General features: G+C 44.0%; 1 protein-coding gene across 1 annotated transcript in view; it reads right to left on the bottom strand.

The window, feature by feature from the left end:
* Positions 1–17499, bottom strand: part of LOC311015917 (uncharacterized protein) — a 546979-nt gene that overhangs the window by 182103 nt on the left and 347377 nt on the right. Inside the window, exons 18-20 of the mRNA XM_084013359.1 lie at positions 11970–12143; positions 10476–10649; positions 8551–8724 (exon numbers count right to left, since the gene is read on the bottom strand). Coding sequence (XP_083869485.1) covers positions 8551–8724; positions 10476–10649; positions 11970–12143 — 522 coding nt within the window. The remainder of the gene's footprint in view (positions 1–8550; positions 8725–10475; positions 10650–11969; positions 12144–17499) is intronic.

Here is a 17499-nt window from a genome sequence, read left to right as displayed (position 1 = left end):
TAATAATACGATTCTTTCGAACTCCGTCAGGTTCAGCAAAGAGCTTTTACATTATCAAGGTGCTTTCATTTTCCTTTATTTTCAGTTCAAAAACTCTTAAGTATCTCATATCTGTCTTTTTCTGATTTCTATAAGTGACACACGGACTATTCACTTTCTGAAATACTCTCAATCACAAAACTATCTGTGTGAAGTCTGTGGGACGCCGAGCATCCAAACTATCCAGTGTTCAAGGTCCAACTCAAGTTAACAAATATCACACATCAGGCATCTGTACCAAGAACTGAGAAAGCGATCATCTTTGACTGACATCCAGTTTCCTCACAGGACGACAGCATATAGTCTCTAGTTTGATATGATCTCTGTAGAAAGAAAGAAAGAAAGAGGCTGAGATTGTCATAATGGGTGATGAATGGATACACAAAGTGTCCTAAAGGATTCAGAGCGGTGTCCTTTTTTCTTTTTAGCATTGGGACCAATAACAGTGGAGTGGTGGGACTAATATTCCACCTGTCTTTTCTCACACTCTCACTATCTAAGAGACAGGGAGGACAAAAGAAAGACTGTGTTTGTTCTATGCCCATCTGATCTGAACACAAGGTCACAGGGACATCCACTCATATAAGGAGATAGGACAACGATAATCATGTGTGTAATTACATGCTAGAAGTGCCTGTTGGAGATGTATTGCTGCTTAGAAGGTGACTTTCATGTTTATGCCTCTAATCCACATCGACGGTAAGAGATAAAACACGTTAATGGGATAGTTTCCACATTGTTTGGATTCCAGCCACATTCCATACTCCTCCTCCTCTATACAACCTGTTCACACTCCCAACGCCTCAAATAGCACCGACCTGCCTACCTGCAGCATCAGCGACAGCAGCTGACTGTGTGTGAAGAGAGATTCACACAGGACAGGTGACCGGCGTCCAGTCAGAAACTTAAAGTCTAGTGGACATCGTGTCACATCAGCTGCTAACCAACAAACAGCAGTCATGATAAATGGAGCTACAACAAGAGACGGCAACATCAGAAGCTCAAAAATACCAAGAGCTGAAAGAGGAGCTAAAAAAGATGTGGAGAGTAAAGGCATCAGTGGTAATCTGAGCACTCTGGGCTAAACTGGGACAGTGGGTCCAGCAGAGTCCAGAAAAACATCCCAGACCTCCAGAAGAGCTCAGAGCTCAGAACAGCTGAGATACTGAAGAACCCGGTTCTCTGGTAGAGGACCCGAGCTGGAAGGAGGAAACACAAGACATTAGATATTTTACAAGATATTTTCTTTTAATATGTAGATCAATGACAGGAGCATCTGACACATAATATACTGGTATCCATAGCATGCATGTTGTTTTAGAGTAATAGAATATAATAATTATCTTTGTTCTTATAATCAAAAGGGTACACCGTGTGTCTCCCACCATATGACAACATGATCTGTCCCTAAACGTTAAAATCCACCATCCCCCCTGATTATTTTTACAACTCGAGTACTGTGTATGAGGTCAACATATCGTGGTGTTATATGCTGTTCGGTTATAGCAGAATATTGATTTTGTTGTTGGCTAATGACGGATGAATCATATAAATGAGCAGTCAAGAAAACAATCGACTGAATAAATCAAATAGAGCAAAGGGTCCGAGTGGTTCTCCAGTTTGATCTATTTCTGTCTTTTTGTGCAGCTTTACGAGCCACAGAGCTGCGGTTATATTTGACATCCAGCAGTGTTATAGGCAGACAAAGCATTGTCCTTGTTGTCATGTTTCAGCTGAGGGACACATGCTGTGCACCTCTGAAGCTAATCCCCAGGCCGTTATCAATTCTCTGCCAGAGTGGGTGTTAGCCGCTGGAGACAGCTCAGAAAACGCTGGGGAAAAGTAGATGTGCTGAAAAAGGAGGCGGACAGCTGCAAATTAACTTTGAATAAATAAATAAAGAAATGTGGCTATTTAATGTGGCTATAATTGTCATTATGCATTGCATAAGGCAATAGTCAGTGGGTGTCAGAGTATGCAGCTCAGACGGGATTTAAAGCTCCCATATTATACTGTTTTTCATTCATTCCACACAGCTGTCAGCGGTCCAACAACACTGTTTTCGATATGCATTGCCCCAAACCCATCCATGAATTTCAGCTGTCTAAAAGTTGCTCAAATGAGCTCTGCTGAGCTCTCCTGGGATTAGGCTGTTTCTGTGCCTTTAAATGCTAATGAGCTTCGTCTGTCATCGCCTACTCGGAGAGCGACGGAGACAAAGCTTATGCTAGCAGCAGCATGCACCGATGTGTATCGCTATGGCTGGCCTATGTGTCTCAGGTGAAGTTGCTGGTCCCGTATGGTTGGGACAGATCCTTTTACGAGGGTCAGTGTCGAGGCAAAGCCAGCTTAGTTTCTGAACAAAATAGTGATAATCTACTTGAAAGAGAATCAGGGTGATTGTTACAATACAGCTGCAGTAGCTTTATAAGAGTCAGGAAAGAAACAAAGTATAAAAACACAAAGTATAAAATGCCACCAAATATATGTAATTATGAACATAATGTATACAAAACACTATAGTATAGTAGTGTATCTGCTGTTGGGGTAGTAGTATCATAGAATGTAGTTCACATAAGTAATGTTTGGATTCCCAGCCACACCAACACAGGCAGAACGACAGAAGAATTCTTATAAAAATATGTTTTATTACCCTTTCTAAAAACAAGCTTGTCAAGATAATTGCTTCTTAAAAAGGACAGAATTATTTAAAAGCAAAAGTATTTTTGATTGTCCAATGTTCTATACCAAGGGGGGAAATACTCAGTTCATTCTAGTCTCCAGTTGGTTCCTGGTTTTCCTTTTGCGCCCGCAACGGGAGTGTGCTTCGGGATTTACGAGTAGCTCTTGCTCCAACCGGAATTCCAGCGCCGGGGATTCTGAGGGGCCGCTTCGCCGCTAGCAGAGACAGACAGGAGGAGTCTGGGAGACGGTTTCACCGGGACACAGGAGATCCAGCCAGCAGAAACACCGGGGGAATAGAGGAGGCGATCCAGCCCGCGACAGCGTGCAACACGTTCATCCGAGCAGAGAGTCCTCTGGTAAGAGATCTAGCATCCTTTTATTGGGAGGATCTGCTCAACTGGCAATCAGATGCTGATTGAAGCGGGTTCAACAGGTGTGTCACTTAGTGGAATGATGTCCGTGTTCATGCAGTTCATGGGAGAGGTAAACAATATAAAAAGTCCAAAACAATAGTCCACAGCAACTAATGACATCACAGCAAACAATAATATTCAAATGCAGAAAATAAAGTGAACCATCAGCCACACTGCTCACACTAATTGTTTTCATTATATGACACAATCAGCTGTTAGATGAGGCGAGAGCCAGGCGTTTCCCATCATGCCCCGGGTCTTGCAGTCGGTTGAGAGCACCTGCGGCCGCCTTGTTCTCATGAGACTATCGTTGCCCACGTGTTCATGACGTCGGAGCAAGTCAGGATCAAGTCGGACACAAAACTACCCAGCATGCATTGTCCGTCGAGATCGATTCTGCGCCGGCTGGCTCATCTCCAACGAGCCTATTATAAGTGAAGGAGTTGCATTCATGAAGGACCCCAAGTTGCATTTATGGACAGTTTGCAGTCTTGGTTTTGGGACACTCTGGTCTGGGTCTCATCAACGGCCCTAACTTTACCCTCAGGACGTCTACTTTTAACTCACATTCTTTGTATTATTATTTTATTTGAACCTGTTCTCATGTAACTTCCTTATTACACAGAGCTTTTGTCTTTTTATTATTTCAGTCGTTTGATTTTAATCCACACATTCTCTCATCTTGATCTTAATTAATTTCCTTTTGGAGAATATTATGCGTTACTCACTGCGTCTAGGCCGAGGTGAAGCTGACGATAAAATAGTGGCAAAACGCCTCCGACCTTTATTTGCGTCTGCAGTGTCGGAGTTGCCCAGAGCCGAGATGCAGCCAGCGGACGCTTCTCTTCTTCCAAGCCTGTTGGTGACGCCGGATTCAATTCAACGGAGGTTCACTGCAGCAAAGTCACCATTTATACCCAGACACGTTCACATGCATCATGCAGCCGTCTTCATCAGCTGGTCTGTGTATCTCTGGACACGAAGACGAGTCCTTGGGAACACAACATTCAGCAGGCCTCCTGCACAAGTTGTACCAAGTTCAACTGATGCAGGTATTAGAAATAATAACACTATAATATAGTGATAATAATGGGACTAATCTCCACATTCAATATACTATAGTATCGGACTGTACTCGGGGAATTGAAACAAACATCAGCCTTGTTTTCATTTTCATGACGAGGCATCTTTCAGATCGTCACACTGGTTTTAAAATATAGTTTAATTAAACTTTTGCTAAAATATCAGTTCAAGAACAGTTTATTCTCTTTTAAATGCCATTTTATTTATTGTTCCATATCATAACAAAAGTTATGTCATACATGTTTTCACATACAGCAGGACTAGAACACCCTCATGATGTTCAAAGTCCCAACATCACCCAAGAGCAAGCGTTATAAAGCGTTGATGAATGGAAAATCACAGCTGCAGCATCATCATAGTTTATAATTCCTTAGTGGATTTAGCAGGAGCATTTTCTCCAACAATGAAGAAACAGTTTAATATGTTTTTTATTTGTAATATGTTAAATACATTATGTTTTCTATTATAATCTGTGTGTGCTCTGTGTTTCATGTTGATGGTTTTCACTGGACAGCAACTATTTGCTCCAGTCACTAATGCATGTTCCTCAACACGACAAGGTTCAGTCTAAAGACAAAGCCATCCCGATATACTCCATTCATTTAAGTACATTTACACAAGCATTAATACATTTACAACAAGTACAAGGAGGAATGAACCTGACTGATTACAAACTGCAATGTTTTCATTCACATCTTTGCATCGACTCTGAATGTAATCACACCGCTTTGTGTTTGTTGTGAACAGTTTCAGAGACGCAGAGACACTGATGATCCAGACCAGACTCCAAACCCAGGATAAAGAGGTTCAGTGAATGTGGTGTTGAAGGTGTGGAGGTGGATCAGTTTGTTAGAGGAGACTCTGTAGAAGGTCAAAGTGCCAGCAGGACAGTCCAAGTACACTGCTACCACATCAGAGGAGGAGGAGGAGGAGGAGGAGGAGGAGGAGGAGGAGGAGGAGAGTGTTCGCTTGTTTTTGTGATAGACATAGTAACGACCACCATTACAACACAGACTCCAGGACTGATCATTCCATCCAAACACAGAGTTGTTTCCTCTCCTCTTGATTCCTCTGTAACTCACTGATATACGAACCCCTCCTCTCCACTGGACCTCCCAGTAACAGCGACCAGTCAGACCGTCTCTACACAGCAGCTGAGGCTGTGAGACAAATCTGTGTGGATGATCTGGATATGACTGGTCGTCTAACCCATGTGTCACCTTCCTGTTGGTGTCGTCCAGTTTGAGGTTTCTGCTGACTGTGTTTGTGTCCAGTTCCAGTTCACAGACATCTGATGGAGAGAACAAACACAATGCAGCTAAAGGTTATTGTTGGAGACAGTTGGGTGTTTTTTGTTTGTGTTTTAAAAGCTTAATAAATATACTTTGGGTATTAGTATATGACATCACAAGGGGGCGGTAACTTGATGGTGATGGGTCACGTCATACATTTCATTGATAAATAGGACACCGGTGTGTAGTGGTGTGTGTTTTGTTGGATGGCAGAGAAAAACACAGTGTTGGGGAACTAGCAGGAACAGATTCAGTTATTAATAGATAATTATTAATATCAATACTCAGTCTCAATATAAAGGAGTTTGTACTCAAATGCCAATAATTAATAACTATTAGAATATGAGTACAAACAGTTGAAGGATTTGTGAATTCTTCACAGAGAAGAGGTTGATATCATTCATTCTTATACAACATTAATAAACACAGCAGTATGTTCATAAGGGGTTTATTAACAATGAACAAAGAAACATACACTAAGTCCAAGTGGCCTATCTAACTAAATACTATACAAGTGTGTGTGTGTGTGTGTGTGTGTGTGTGTGTGTGTGTGTGTGTGTGTGTGTGTGTGTTACAAGATGGCGGCTGTGGGTGTGGACCAGTCAGCCATGTGGAGTGGGGGTGTTCTTTGTGGGAGGCCGTGTGGTCCTGCCTGGAGAACAGGTTTCTATATATGTGTATAATTAGTGTAATATATGTAGAGCCGTTAGGAAAGTTGGATTAGTGAGAACGCAACCTGTCTGTTCTGGATCACTGACGATCAACAGACTAAACAAAAACACGACAAAATTACATCGTTGGTCCTAAAAATATCACAGTTTGACCTTAAATTACTAAAGATTGAAACCAGACCAACCTGTGGTCTGGTCTCTGGACTAAGACCTCTAGGGGACCACAGACCGAGGAGACAGTCTCTGGTTCCTCCACATAGTCTGGTCTGGTCTCTGGACTAATGTGAGCTACTATCTAGACCTCTGGGGGACCACAGACAGTCTCTGGCTCCTCCACATAGTCTGGTCTGGTCTCTGGACTAATGTGAGCTACTATCTAGACCTCTGGGGGACCACAGACAGTCTCTGGTTCCTCCACATAGTCTGGTCTGGTCTCTGGACTAATGTGAGCTACTATCTAGACCTCCAGGGGACCACAGACTGTCTCTGGTTCCTCCACATAGTCTGGTCTGGTCTCTGGACTAATGTGAGCTACTATTGTAGACCTCCAGGGGACCACAGACTGTCTCTGGTTCCTCCACATAGTCTGGTCTGGTCTCTGGACTAATGTGAGCTACTATCTAGACCTCTAGGGGACCACAGACCCAGGAGACAACATCTTGTTCCTCCATTTAGGATTCAGGGACGTCAGGACGACAGGAGGACGATCTCAACGCTGAGACGCTTTAGAGACACAGAGGAATTTATCTCTTGAGTTGAAATATTTAAACTCACACAAACACGTCTCCGTTGCCGTCCGGCAGGAATTGCCGTCCGTTTGTGTCTCTGCGTTGACTTTGTGTGTAATTGAGTGTGAAAATGTGGCGTTTGGTGTGAACACAACACGACATCTTTACAGCCACGAAGAAACAAACGCTGCATCCTGATAGAAACGTGATCATCGGATTTCAGTCATGAACACGTTCAAATCTGGAGCAGCTGAGTTACTGAAAACATACTCACACTTCCTCAGACCAGGTCTCAGTCTCTGCTGTCCCCCATGGTCCACCCTGCAGGAAGACATTCAAAGACCTCAATCAGGTCCACCATTAAACATGAACCCCAGTTCCTCAGTCAGAGACGGAGACACAGTCTGGATCTGTTGTCCATCTGTCCTCACCTGAGTGTCCAGTCTGATGTCTGTCCATCTGTCCTCACCTTAGAGAGTCCAGTCTGATGTCTGTCCATCTGTCCTCACCTGAGAGTGTCCAGTCTGATGTCTGTCCATCTGTCCTCACCTTAGAGTGTCCAGTCTGATGTCTGTCCATCTGTCCTCACCTGAGAGTGTCCAGTCTGATGTCTGTCCATCTGTCCTCACCTGAGTGTCCAGTCTGATGTCTGTCCATCTGTCCTCACCTGAGTGTCCAGTCTGATGTCTGTCCATCTGTCCTCACCTGAGAGTGTCCAGTCTGATGTCTGTCCATCTGTCCTCACCTGAGTGTCCAGTCTGATGTCTGTCCATCTGTCCTCACCTGAGTGTCCAGTCTGATGTCTGTCCATCTGTCCTCACCTGAGAGTGTCCAGTCTGATGTCTGTCCACTTGTCCTCACCTGAGAGTCCAGTCTGGTGTCTGTCCATCTGTCCTCACCTGAGAGTGTCCAGTCTGATGTCTGTCCATCTGTCCTCACCTGAGTGTCCAGTCTGATGTCTGTCCATCTGTCCTCACCTGAGAGTGTCCAGTCTGATGTCTGTCCACTTGTCCTCACCTGAGAGTCCAGTCTGATGTCTGTCCATCTGTACTCACCTGAGAGTGTCCAGTCTGATGTCTGTCCATCTGTACTCACCTGAGAGTGTCCAGTCTGATGTCTGTCCATCTGTCCTCACCTGAGTGTCCAGTCTGATGTCTGTCCATCTGTACTCACCTGAGAGTGTCCAGTCTGATGTCTGTCCATCTGTCCTCACCTGAGTGTCCAGTCTGATGTCTGTCCATCTGTCCTCACCTGAGTGTCCAGTCTGATGTCTGTCCATCTGTCCTCACCTGAGAGTGTCCAGTCTGATGTCTGTCCACTTGTCCTCACCTGAGAGTCCAGTCTGGTGTCTGTCCATCTATCCTCACCTGAGAGTGTCCAGTCTGATGTCTGTCCATCTGTCCTCACCTGAGTGTCCAGTCTGATGTCTGTCCATCTGTCCTCACCTGAGAGTGTCCAGTCTGATGTCTGTCCACTTGTCCTCACCTGAGAGTCCAGTCTGATGTCTGTCCACTTGTCCTCACCTGAGAGTCCAGTCTGATGTCTGTCCACTTGTCCTCACCTGAGAGTTTCCAGTCTGATGTCTGTCCATCTGTCCTCACCTGAGAGACCAGTCTGATGTCTGTCCATCTGTCCTCACCTGAGAGTGTCCAGTCTCCAGTGTGGACCCTCCAGTCCAGCAGACAGCAGCTTGACTCCTGAGTCTCCTGGATGATTGTAGCTCAGGTCCAGCTGTCTCAGATAGGAGGGGTTGGAGTCCAGAGCTGAGGCCAGAGAAGAACAGCCGTCCTCTGTGATCAGACAACCTGACAGACTGAAGACACACACTACTGTCACTTCTGGGGACTTTACATAGACTTATGTCCATTTGTCCACTTTTTAAAATGAGAAAACGTGATATTTGTCTTTTGCTGTGTTGATGTTGTACTGGGTGGGATAAGCGTGGCTGAGTGATGGACAGAGATGGACAGAGGAGGACGTTTAAAGAAAGACAAGAGACGAGCTGAAATGATTGAGAGAGAAATTGAAGCGTTAGAAAAGAGAAGAAACAACAGTTGAAACAGTCTATGTGGTCTGTCTTCAGACCTGGTGTGCCAACAAAGATCTGGTATTGATTTTAAACCATCGAGCAAAGAAAAAAGGCTTTAATTCAATAACATTTCAACAATGTTTATAGTTTTCATATTGAACTGGAGGAATTATGAATAACAAGTACTCTGATAATAACAGTAAAATACAAAACACAGCTTTGAAAATGTGCTTCTTAAGAGTCTCAGAACATATGAGGCATTCAGGTGTTCAACTGCCAGTTGGAAGAAAAGAGTCTGTCTTGATTCAAAGCTCTGTTCTCACTGTCAGCGTTCCTCTTTGAGAGCAGCCGTGTGAACTTATCTATCGGCTCTAGATTTCACCGACCTGACTGACGTTTATCACCTCCACTCTCTGATTGATCTGTCAGCTGTCAGTGAGTCTCGTCAGTTGTCACCATAGAAACGTCACTCACAGAAACTCCAGTTTGCACAGATTTGATTAAGTTCAGAGTTAACGTTTCACCCCGTTGCATTACTGGGTAATTTAGTGTTTGTGAGTAGCAACCAGTGAGATGATTTAGCCTCCAACCATCTGAACCAGTGTAGTGATGCTAACGCTGCAGCAGTAAAATGGAAACGCTCCGTCATCATTTAATAATTCTCAATGATCTATCAGTTATGGGTCTGGGTCCAGATAGGACGGGGTCTGGGTCTGGATCTGGGCTAAGCTCCACCTCTTAGTGACCCTTGCTATAGAGCCTTTTACAGTCATTGTCATCATAAATGTGTGTGCACATGTTGGTGTTAAAATGGGGTTTTGTCTCCGCCGTGCAGACGAGTTAGAAGCTTTAAACTTTGAATTAAAACTGTCAGCAGCATCAAAATGTCTGGTTGGTTCATGTTCAGTTGTCAGAGTTGATATTCCAATCAGGCATCAACCTCTGGTTCAGAAAAGTGAAGTCAAGCCTGAAGGTCCTTAAAGCTGTATTCTCTCTGCTGGCCACTAGGGGGTGTTTTCATGAATAATATGTCTTCATTGCATCTGCATAGCTTTGAGTCTGCATGTGGGTCCTCCCTGCTGCTTCAGCCACCGTGACAAGAATATTAGTTCATTTCATATAAAACTCAATAAACTCAACTGTATAGAAAGTGGTTCAAACTGGCTCCACCTTGACAGCAGAGACAGTCTGGTGTTGTAGTTCAGGCTCACATGTTCATGGAGTGACGTTCACAAACGTAGACTGACGTTTGCAACAGCATTTATAAACGCCAGGTGGATTTATAAAACTATAAAAACATCGAACGGCGGGGAAAAGATAAGTAAGAGGTTTGGTCTTGACAAAAGTTTTGTTTTGTTTTGTTCTTTTGCTGGCAAGTCGTTAGCAGCAGAAACAGTATTTCATCAGCCATGTAAACAGATTAGTAGCAAACGTGTCTTTTTAGGAATACGTGAATATAAATAACTGAATATTTGGTGCATGTAAACACATCATTAAGCTTCATAGGTAAACTTCTCAAAGTAGTTGAATCTGACCTGAGAGTTTCCAGTTGACAGTGTGGACTCTCCAGGCCAGCAGACAGCAGCTTCACTCCTGAATCCTGCAGGTCGTTGTTACTCAGGTCCAGGTCTCTTAGACTGGAGGACTGGGAGCTGAGAACTGAGGACAGACCTTCACAGCTTCTCCCTGAGAGGTAACAGCCACTGAGTCTGAAGAGGAACCAGAAATTAGTGATGAAACAATTACAAACAACTGTTCATCACCTCAGGTTCTAACTGACATTTTTGTCATAATTAAGTTATTCACATATTCTTATTCTATGACAACTTCTTGAAACTCGCCGTGGCGTGAGGGCATTACACGGCTTCTTACATAGACAATGATTGGGAACATTCCCTCCGCTTATGAACTCAGGCAGGCCGTTTAGTTTCCCGGTGTGTCCGGGACTTCCACAACATGTACAAAGCAGCAATAGTGTTTATTACGGCCACGGATGATGAAACATTATCGGTGTAAATGCAGCGGGTGCCGGTTGGATTTCTCTCTCACCCCGACCTGCAGTACGTCCCCGATCCCAAACTGCTCGGCAATCGCTCGCCACAATCACAATAACCCCCCTCCCCGCTGACACCACAGCCTCAGCCAAAATCTCACTCTGAACTCACGTGAGAGCCCTGCTCCGTGCCTGAACTGCTCAGGGCAACAAGCGTCTCGTCTGCTCGTAGTTTCAAACGTGGAAGTGAGTCGGGACGAGACGTGAGCAGGAGAGTGACGAGCATTGGATCGGAACATTGATCCAATAGTAGCCATGTGGACCGGATGGCTACTATTGGATCAATTTTGGCTCAAGTGAAAAATCGTAGACTACAGCTTTAAGTCTGACCATTATTTCTACCATTGATCTATCTGTGAAGAGCCAATGCGTTTGTAGATCCATACAGAAGGATTGAAAGCAACTGTATACTGAAGAGGGGAGAGCCTTTGTGTTTCCTTCTGCCTTTTGTTTGCTATTTTATTTATTGCATGGATATTTAGTTTGTTTTTGGGTGAAGTGGTTATTAATTTATTTTGGCTCAAACCTATTAGTTTATATAATTAATTTATACATCCTTCTGTGGGACTGGAGACCCCATCTGCTGCAGTCGGGAGTTGGGACTGCTTTTATCCGGACTGTACCCTGCATGGACCTTTGCAACCCGGAGACATTTTAATTCATGGTATTTTACCCTTGTTTAGAGACTTGGACTTTTACTAAAGTTTTACTTGTGTTTTAAATTAATTATTTTAATGCCACAGGTTGTGACATTTTTTTAACAGTGTAAATTTGAATTGCTGATATTATAAGAACTTCACATTGTGTGACTCTTACACGGGGAGAACATGCAAACTCCACATAGAAGGAACCCAAACCTGCTGTGAGGCGACAGTGCTACCCACTACACCACCGTGCAGCCCTAACTGAATATTTGGTGCATGTAAACACATCATTAAGCTTCATAGGTAAACTTCTCAAAGTAGTTGAATCTGACCTGAGAGTTTCCAGTCGACAGTGTGGACTCTCCAGGCCAGCAGACAGCAGCTTCACTCCTGAATCCTGCAGGTCGTTGTTACTCAGGTCCAGGTCTCTTAGACTGGAGGACTGGGAGCTGAGAACTGAGGACAGAACTTCACAGCTTCTCTCTGAGAGGTTACAGCCACTGAGTCTGAAGAGGAATCAGAAATTAGTGATGAAACAATTACAAACAACTGTTCATCACCTCAGGTTCTAACTGACATTTTTGTCATAATTAAGTTATTCACATATTCTTATTCTATGACAACTTAGTAACATTATGTGAGGTGTTTTATTTAGGAAACAAAAAGGTTCTATTTCCAAAGTCAAACCACCTTGGTTCTCTAAGGTTCTACTTGTGAGCCAATCAGCAGGTCAAATGCACACAGGAAGACCAATCGGGTTCTGCTTCTTTGTCATGTTGCTGTGGTTACTCAGTGGCAGCAGAAACAAGGAGCAGAGGAAATGTCACGCCAACGCAACGCTTAGAAGAAACCTCAAGATCAAGCCTTGTGAAAGACAGCAGGACAAAAACCAGACTAGTTCAGTCTTGTTAATAAGTTTATTTTCATTGTTAGCTACCATGCTAGCCAGCTAACACTGGCTTTCTACGATTAGTACGGCAACATTAGGAATATATAGGAAGCCAGCATTATCTGGCTAGCATTAGCATATGACGCTAGGGTATGGCAGCTATAATTATCTAATAGGCTAATATTAGAAAGCTTGCATTATCTGGGTAGAATGATCATATGAAGCTGGCATAAGCTGGCTAGCATTAACTTATTGGGTAATATAAGGAAACTAGCACATGGTGGCTAGGGTTAGCTGCCAGACTAACATGAGGAAGCTAGCATAAGCTGACTAGCATTAGCTGGCAGTCTACCCACCAGAATAACATGAGGAAGCTAGCATAAGCTGACTAGCATTAGCTGGCAGTCTACCTGCCAGAATAACATGAGGAAACTTGTGTTGGCTTGACTGTGTGGAAGCTAACAATGAAAACCCCTCATCAAGATCTAAACAGGTTTTAAAAAGACTGAACGTTTTCATTAATTGACCTTTAACTTAAAGGCGCCATATGTAAGAATGTGGCCAAAAACGGTACGACACTCAAATTCAAAACACTGCGGCGAGTCGTATCCGCCTCCCCCTCCACCCCCTCCCCTCCAGACTCAAGGTTGCCAGAGCTGTTGGCGTATCCTCCGTCAGCAAGCTGGACGGCGGTCGGGGTAGAGACGCACACAATGATTAAGTGGATAAACGGTCCGTGTACGTTGAAGCCATCCGACTTTCGTTTTGAAGTCAACAATCGAAAAACGATTAACGAGTCGTTTCCCGTTTTTCGTTTCAAAATAAAAGAACGAAAAACGGAAAAATGACTCGTTAACTGATATTAGATATTGTGTTTATGAATGGGATTCGGGGATGAAATAACAGTGCCATTTTTCATTCCAGATTTTGCCGTAGGCTACGTCTTTTTTACCCGGAAGGCGCTGTTATGCCGCAAAATTACCTGAAAGCCTACTTTGAGACATTTAGGGGGAGCTCTGAAACACTGTTCATAAACGCTCTGACGGCGTCTGACGCTCGCGTTTTGAAGTAAACCCACTGTTTTAAACTCGCACCAAAGCGTTATGACGCGGACATAAAAGCGGAGCCTCCGCCTCTTCGCCGTCGCCACTCAGCTGTTGATCCTCGGTTAATGCCGGGGTCTGCGCTCTGAGCCGCTCCGTGAGTCGGTGTCCAGCTCACAACAGCTAACAACAGCGATTAATTAACATAGTGTACGCAGCCCCCGCGCACCCCTAGTTCCGACGTCTATGCTGCTAACGTTTGTTTCTATGATCGAAATGAATAACGTTGTTACTCGACAGTTCAAAGTATTTGAAATGTCCATCCCTGTCAAGCTGTGATGCTAACTTAGTTAGCCAAGCTCAACTTACCCGTCCAGGAGAAGAGTAGCCAATCCTGCATCCGATTTCAAATTCCTCTCATCTTTCTACTGTCTCCACCGTTCAAATGGACCCCCTATATAGACCCTCGCTTTGCCTCGGTTTTTATCTTGGCGTTTTTGTGAATCATAACAAGCTCTTTTGGGTTTCGTTGCCTCCGCCATTGTAGCTCAGTCGAAACTGGCAACCCGTGGTTGCTCGGCAGCTGAGACTCTACTGACTGCAATGATTTGTAGACGCCAGTGGGTGGCGCCACGTGCCAAAACACGTTTTCAAAACATAAACATGATTTGCGGTCCGCAAAAGATTTTTTGAAATGCGAATATTTTGGCTGTTGTGTTGTTATTGGTGAGTTCAGTATGTTATATGATCATTATTCCTGAGTCTCTATGACATATTAAGATGATTTTACGGCCAGTTGCTTTAGATTTCTTACATATTGTACCTTTAACCAGCAATGATTTTTTGAATAAGAAAAAATGCTGATTCATCCTAAAATATAAATGTAAAATGTAGAAAACATTACACAGACATACAACATTACACAACACATACGTCAGTGAAACCCTGACTGATTCTATCAGATGGTGTCTAATCATGTGGTTGATGAATCAAAGACATTTACTGAAGAAACATCCTAGTAGTTCTAATTCTAAATCCTTGTCATTCAGAGACAAATGTGCATAAATATACAAGTGTATGTGGAACCATTTATGGAGGAGTCACAATATACCGCCCACTTTTTGAAATCCCCCCAACTTTTACGTCTAAAGTCAGTGAATCTGTCGATCCTATTAAAGTTTCACTTTCAGTTGTGAATCAGTTCATTTCTGAATGTTTCTGATGTGAGATTCTGTTTGTAGCTGCTCATCACGCAGATTCTTGTGGGTCGAGTCATTCTTATGTTGACAAAACTCACTTCCAACATCTATGCAGGGCCACAATAATCAGAATTTACTCAGTAAAGTTACTCAGTACTCGAGTAGTTTTTTCACTAAATACTTTCTTACCTTTACTCTTAAGTAACTATTTGGAACTACTTTTTACTTCTTTACCTTTTGCAGTTGGGAAAACCAATCAAATTGTTCAGAATGCAGATAGAACCTTGTAATTCCAAGATGGTTTGTTGTTTTCTGAATGAAGAACTATATTTACAGAGCTTTGCTGGAGGCTTGGACCACCGGCAGCAGCCTCAGAAGAGCCTCCTCTGAAGCAGAGTATTTCTTCAAGTCAAACAGGTCTAGATGTTTTTCTGATGACAGTAAGATGAAGACCAGAGCTGACCACTGACCAGGAGACAGTTTATTGGAGGAGAGAAGTCCGAAAGTCAGATACTGTTGGATCTCCTCCACGAGAGAACGATCATTCAGTTCATTCAGACAGTGGAACAGATTGATGCTTCTCTCTGGAGACAGATCCTCATCAACCTTCTCCTTGATGTACTGGACTGCTTCCTGATTGCTCTGTGAGCTACTTCCTGTCTGTGTCAGCAGACCTCGTAGGTGTTTCTGATTGGTCTCTAGTGACAGACCCAGAAGGAAACGTAGGAACAGGTCCAGGTGTCCGTTTGGACTCTGTAAGGCCTTGTCCACAGCTCTCTGGTGCAGATGTGTTAGTTTATTTGTGTCTTTATGGATTTCAAACCCAGAGGAGGTAGTTTGTTCTTCTGCCATCAGATTGACACCAGAGTTGACGAAGGTCAGATGGACATGAAGAGCAGCCAGAAACTCCTGAACACTCAGATGGACGAAGCAGAACACCTGGTCCTGGTACAGCCCTCTCTCCTCTCTGAAGACCTGTGTGAACACTCCTGAGTACACTGAGGCTGCTTTGATATCGATGCCACACTCTTTCAGGTCTGGTTCATAGAAGATCAGGTTTCCTTTCTGCAGCTGCTCAAAAGCCAGTTTTCCTAGAGACATAATCATCTCTCTGCTCTGTGGACTCCAGTGTGGATCCGTCTCAGCTCCTCCATCATACTTGACGTTCTTCAGTTTGGATTGAACCACCAGGAAGTGGATGTACATCTTGGTCAGGGTCTTGGGCAGCTCCCCTCCCTCCCTGGTCTTCAACACGTCCTCCAGAACTGTAACAGTGATCCAGCAGAAGACCGGGATGTGGCACATGATGTGGAGGCTCCGTGAGGTCTTGATGTGGGCGATGATCCTGTTGGCCTGCTCCTCATCTCTGAACCTCTTCCTGAAGTAGTCCTCCTTCTGTGGGTCAGTGAACCCTCTGACCTCTGTCACCATGTCAACACACCCAGGAGGGATCTGATTGGCTGCTGCAGGTCTTGTGGTTATCCAGAGGCGAGCAGAGGGAAGCAGTTTCCCCCTGATGAGGTTTGTCAGCAGCACATCCACTGAGGTGGACTCTGTAACATCAGTCAGGATCTCGTTGTTGTGGAAGTCCAGAGGAAGTCGACACTCGTCTAGACCGTCAAAGATGAACACAGCCTGGAACTCTTCAAACCTGCAGATTCCTGCTTCTTTGGTTTCGGTGAAGAAGTGATGAATGAGTTCCACCAAGCTGAACTTCTTCTCTTTCAGCAGGTTCAGCTCTCTGAAAGTGAATGGAAACGTGAACTGTATGTCCTGGTTGGCTTTGTCTTCAGCCCAGTCCAGAGTGAACTTCTGTGTTAACACTGTTTTCCCGATGCCAGCCACTCCCTTTGTCATCACTGTTCTGATTGGTTCATCCCTTCCAGGTGAGCCTTTAAAGATGTCTTCTTGTCTGATGGTTGTTTCTGGTCTGTCTGGTTTCCTGGATGCCGTTTCAATCTGTCTGACCTCATGTTGGTCATTGACCTCTGCAGTCCCTCCCTCTGTGACGTGGAGCTCCGTGTAGACCTGATTCAGGAGGGTTGGGTTTCCTGCTTTAGTGATGCCCTCAAACAAACACTGGAACTTCTTCTTGAGGTAAGACTTGAGTTTATGTTGGTTCACTGCACCAGCGGTTCCTGAATAAACAACAAAGGAACCCAGTTAGTGGATCCTACAGACCCTTTTACAGTCTATGAACAAGCCATGTGTTAGAGCCATGTATTCCTATAGTCCTCAGTAGTAGTGACTTCATGAGCTTCTTTCATGATTAAATCATAACTATTGGACACAAAATCAATCAGGTTCAGCTGATGAAGTGAAAATATAATATATAATCCTCCACCCTGAGACGCCACCATTGAAAACACCAACAGAACATGGAGGTGTCCTCGTAGAAGCCCGTTTTAAATACACCTTTGTTTTTCATCTACCAACAATTTAGTTATACGAGCTGAAAGTCACCAGTTAACACGGTCACTGGATGAAGTGAAACACCTGTTCCTCTGAAACGGTCGTGATCCTGTCTGAACTCAGTAGAACTTGAGTCTGTTGGAATATCGATTCTGACAACCGAACACGTAACAAGCAGACATTTAGATGCTACTAACAGTTTAAATTCACTGTTTAAAGCTTCTCACTCGTCTGGATGGTTGAAGCAAAACGACATGATGAGATCGGCTGTAATCGGGTCTGTAGACAACCAGAGAACCTAAACATTGAAGTTGTGTGC

The sequence above is a fragment of the Eutrigla gurnardus genome (assembly GCF_963514095.1).
Source record: "Eutrigla gurnardus genome assembly, chromosome: 7".
Taxonomy (NCBI): domain Eukaryota; kingdom Metazoa; phylum Chordata; class Actinopteri; order Perciformes; family Triglidae; genus Eutrigla; species Eutrigla gurnardus.
Note: the sequence above shows the minus strand (reverse complement) of the source record. Positions and strands in the feature narration are given on the sequence as shown.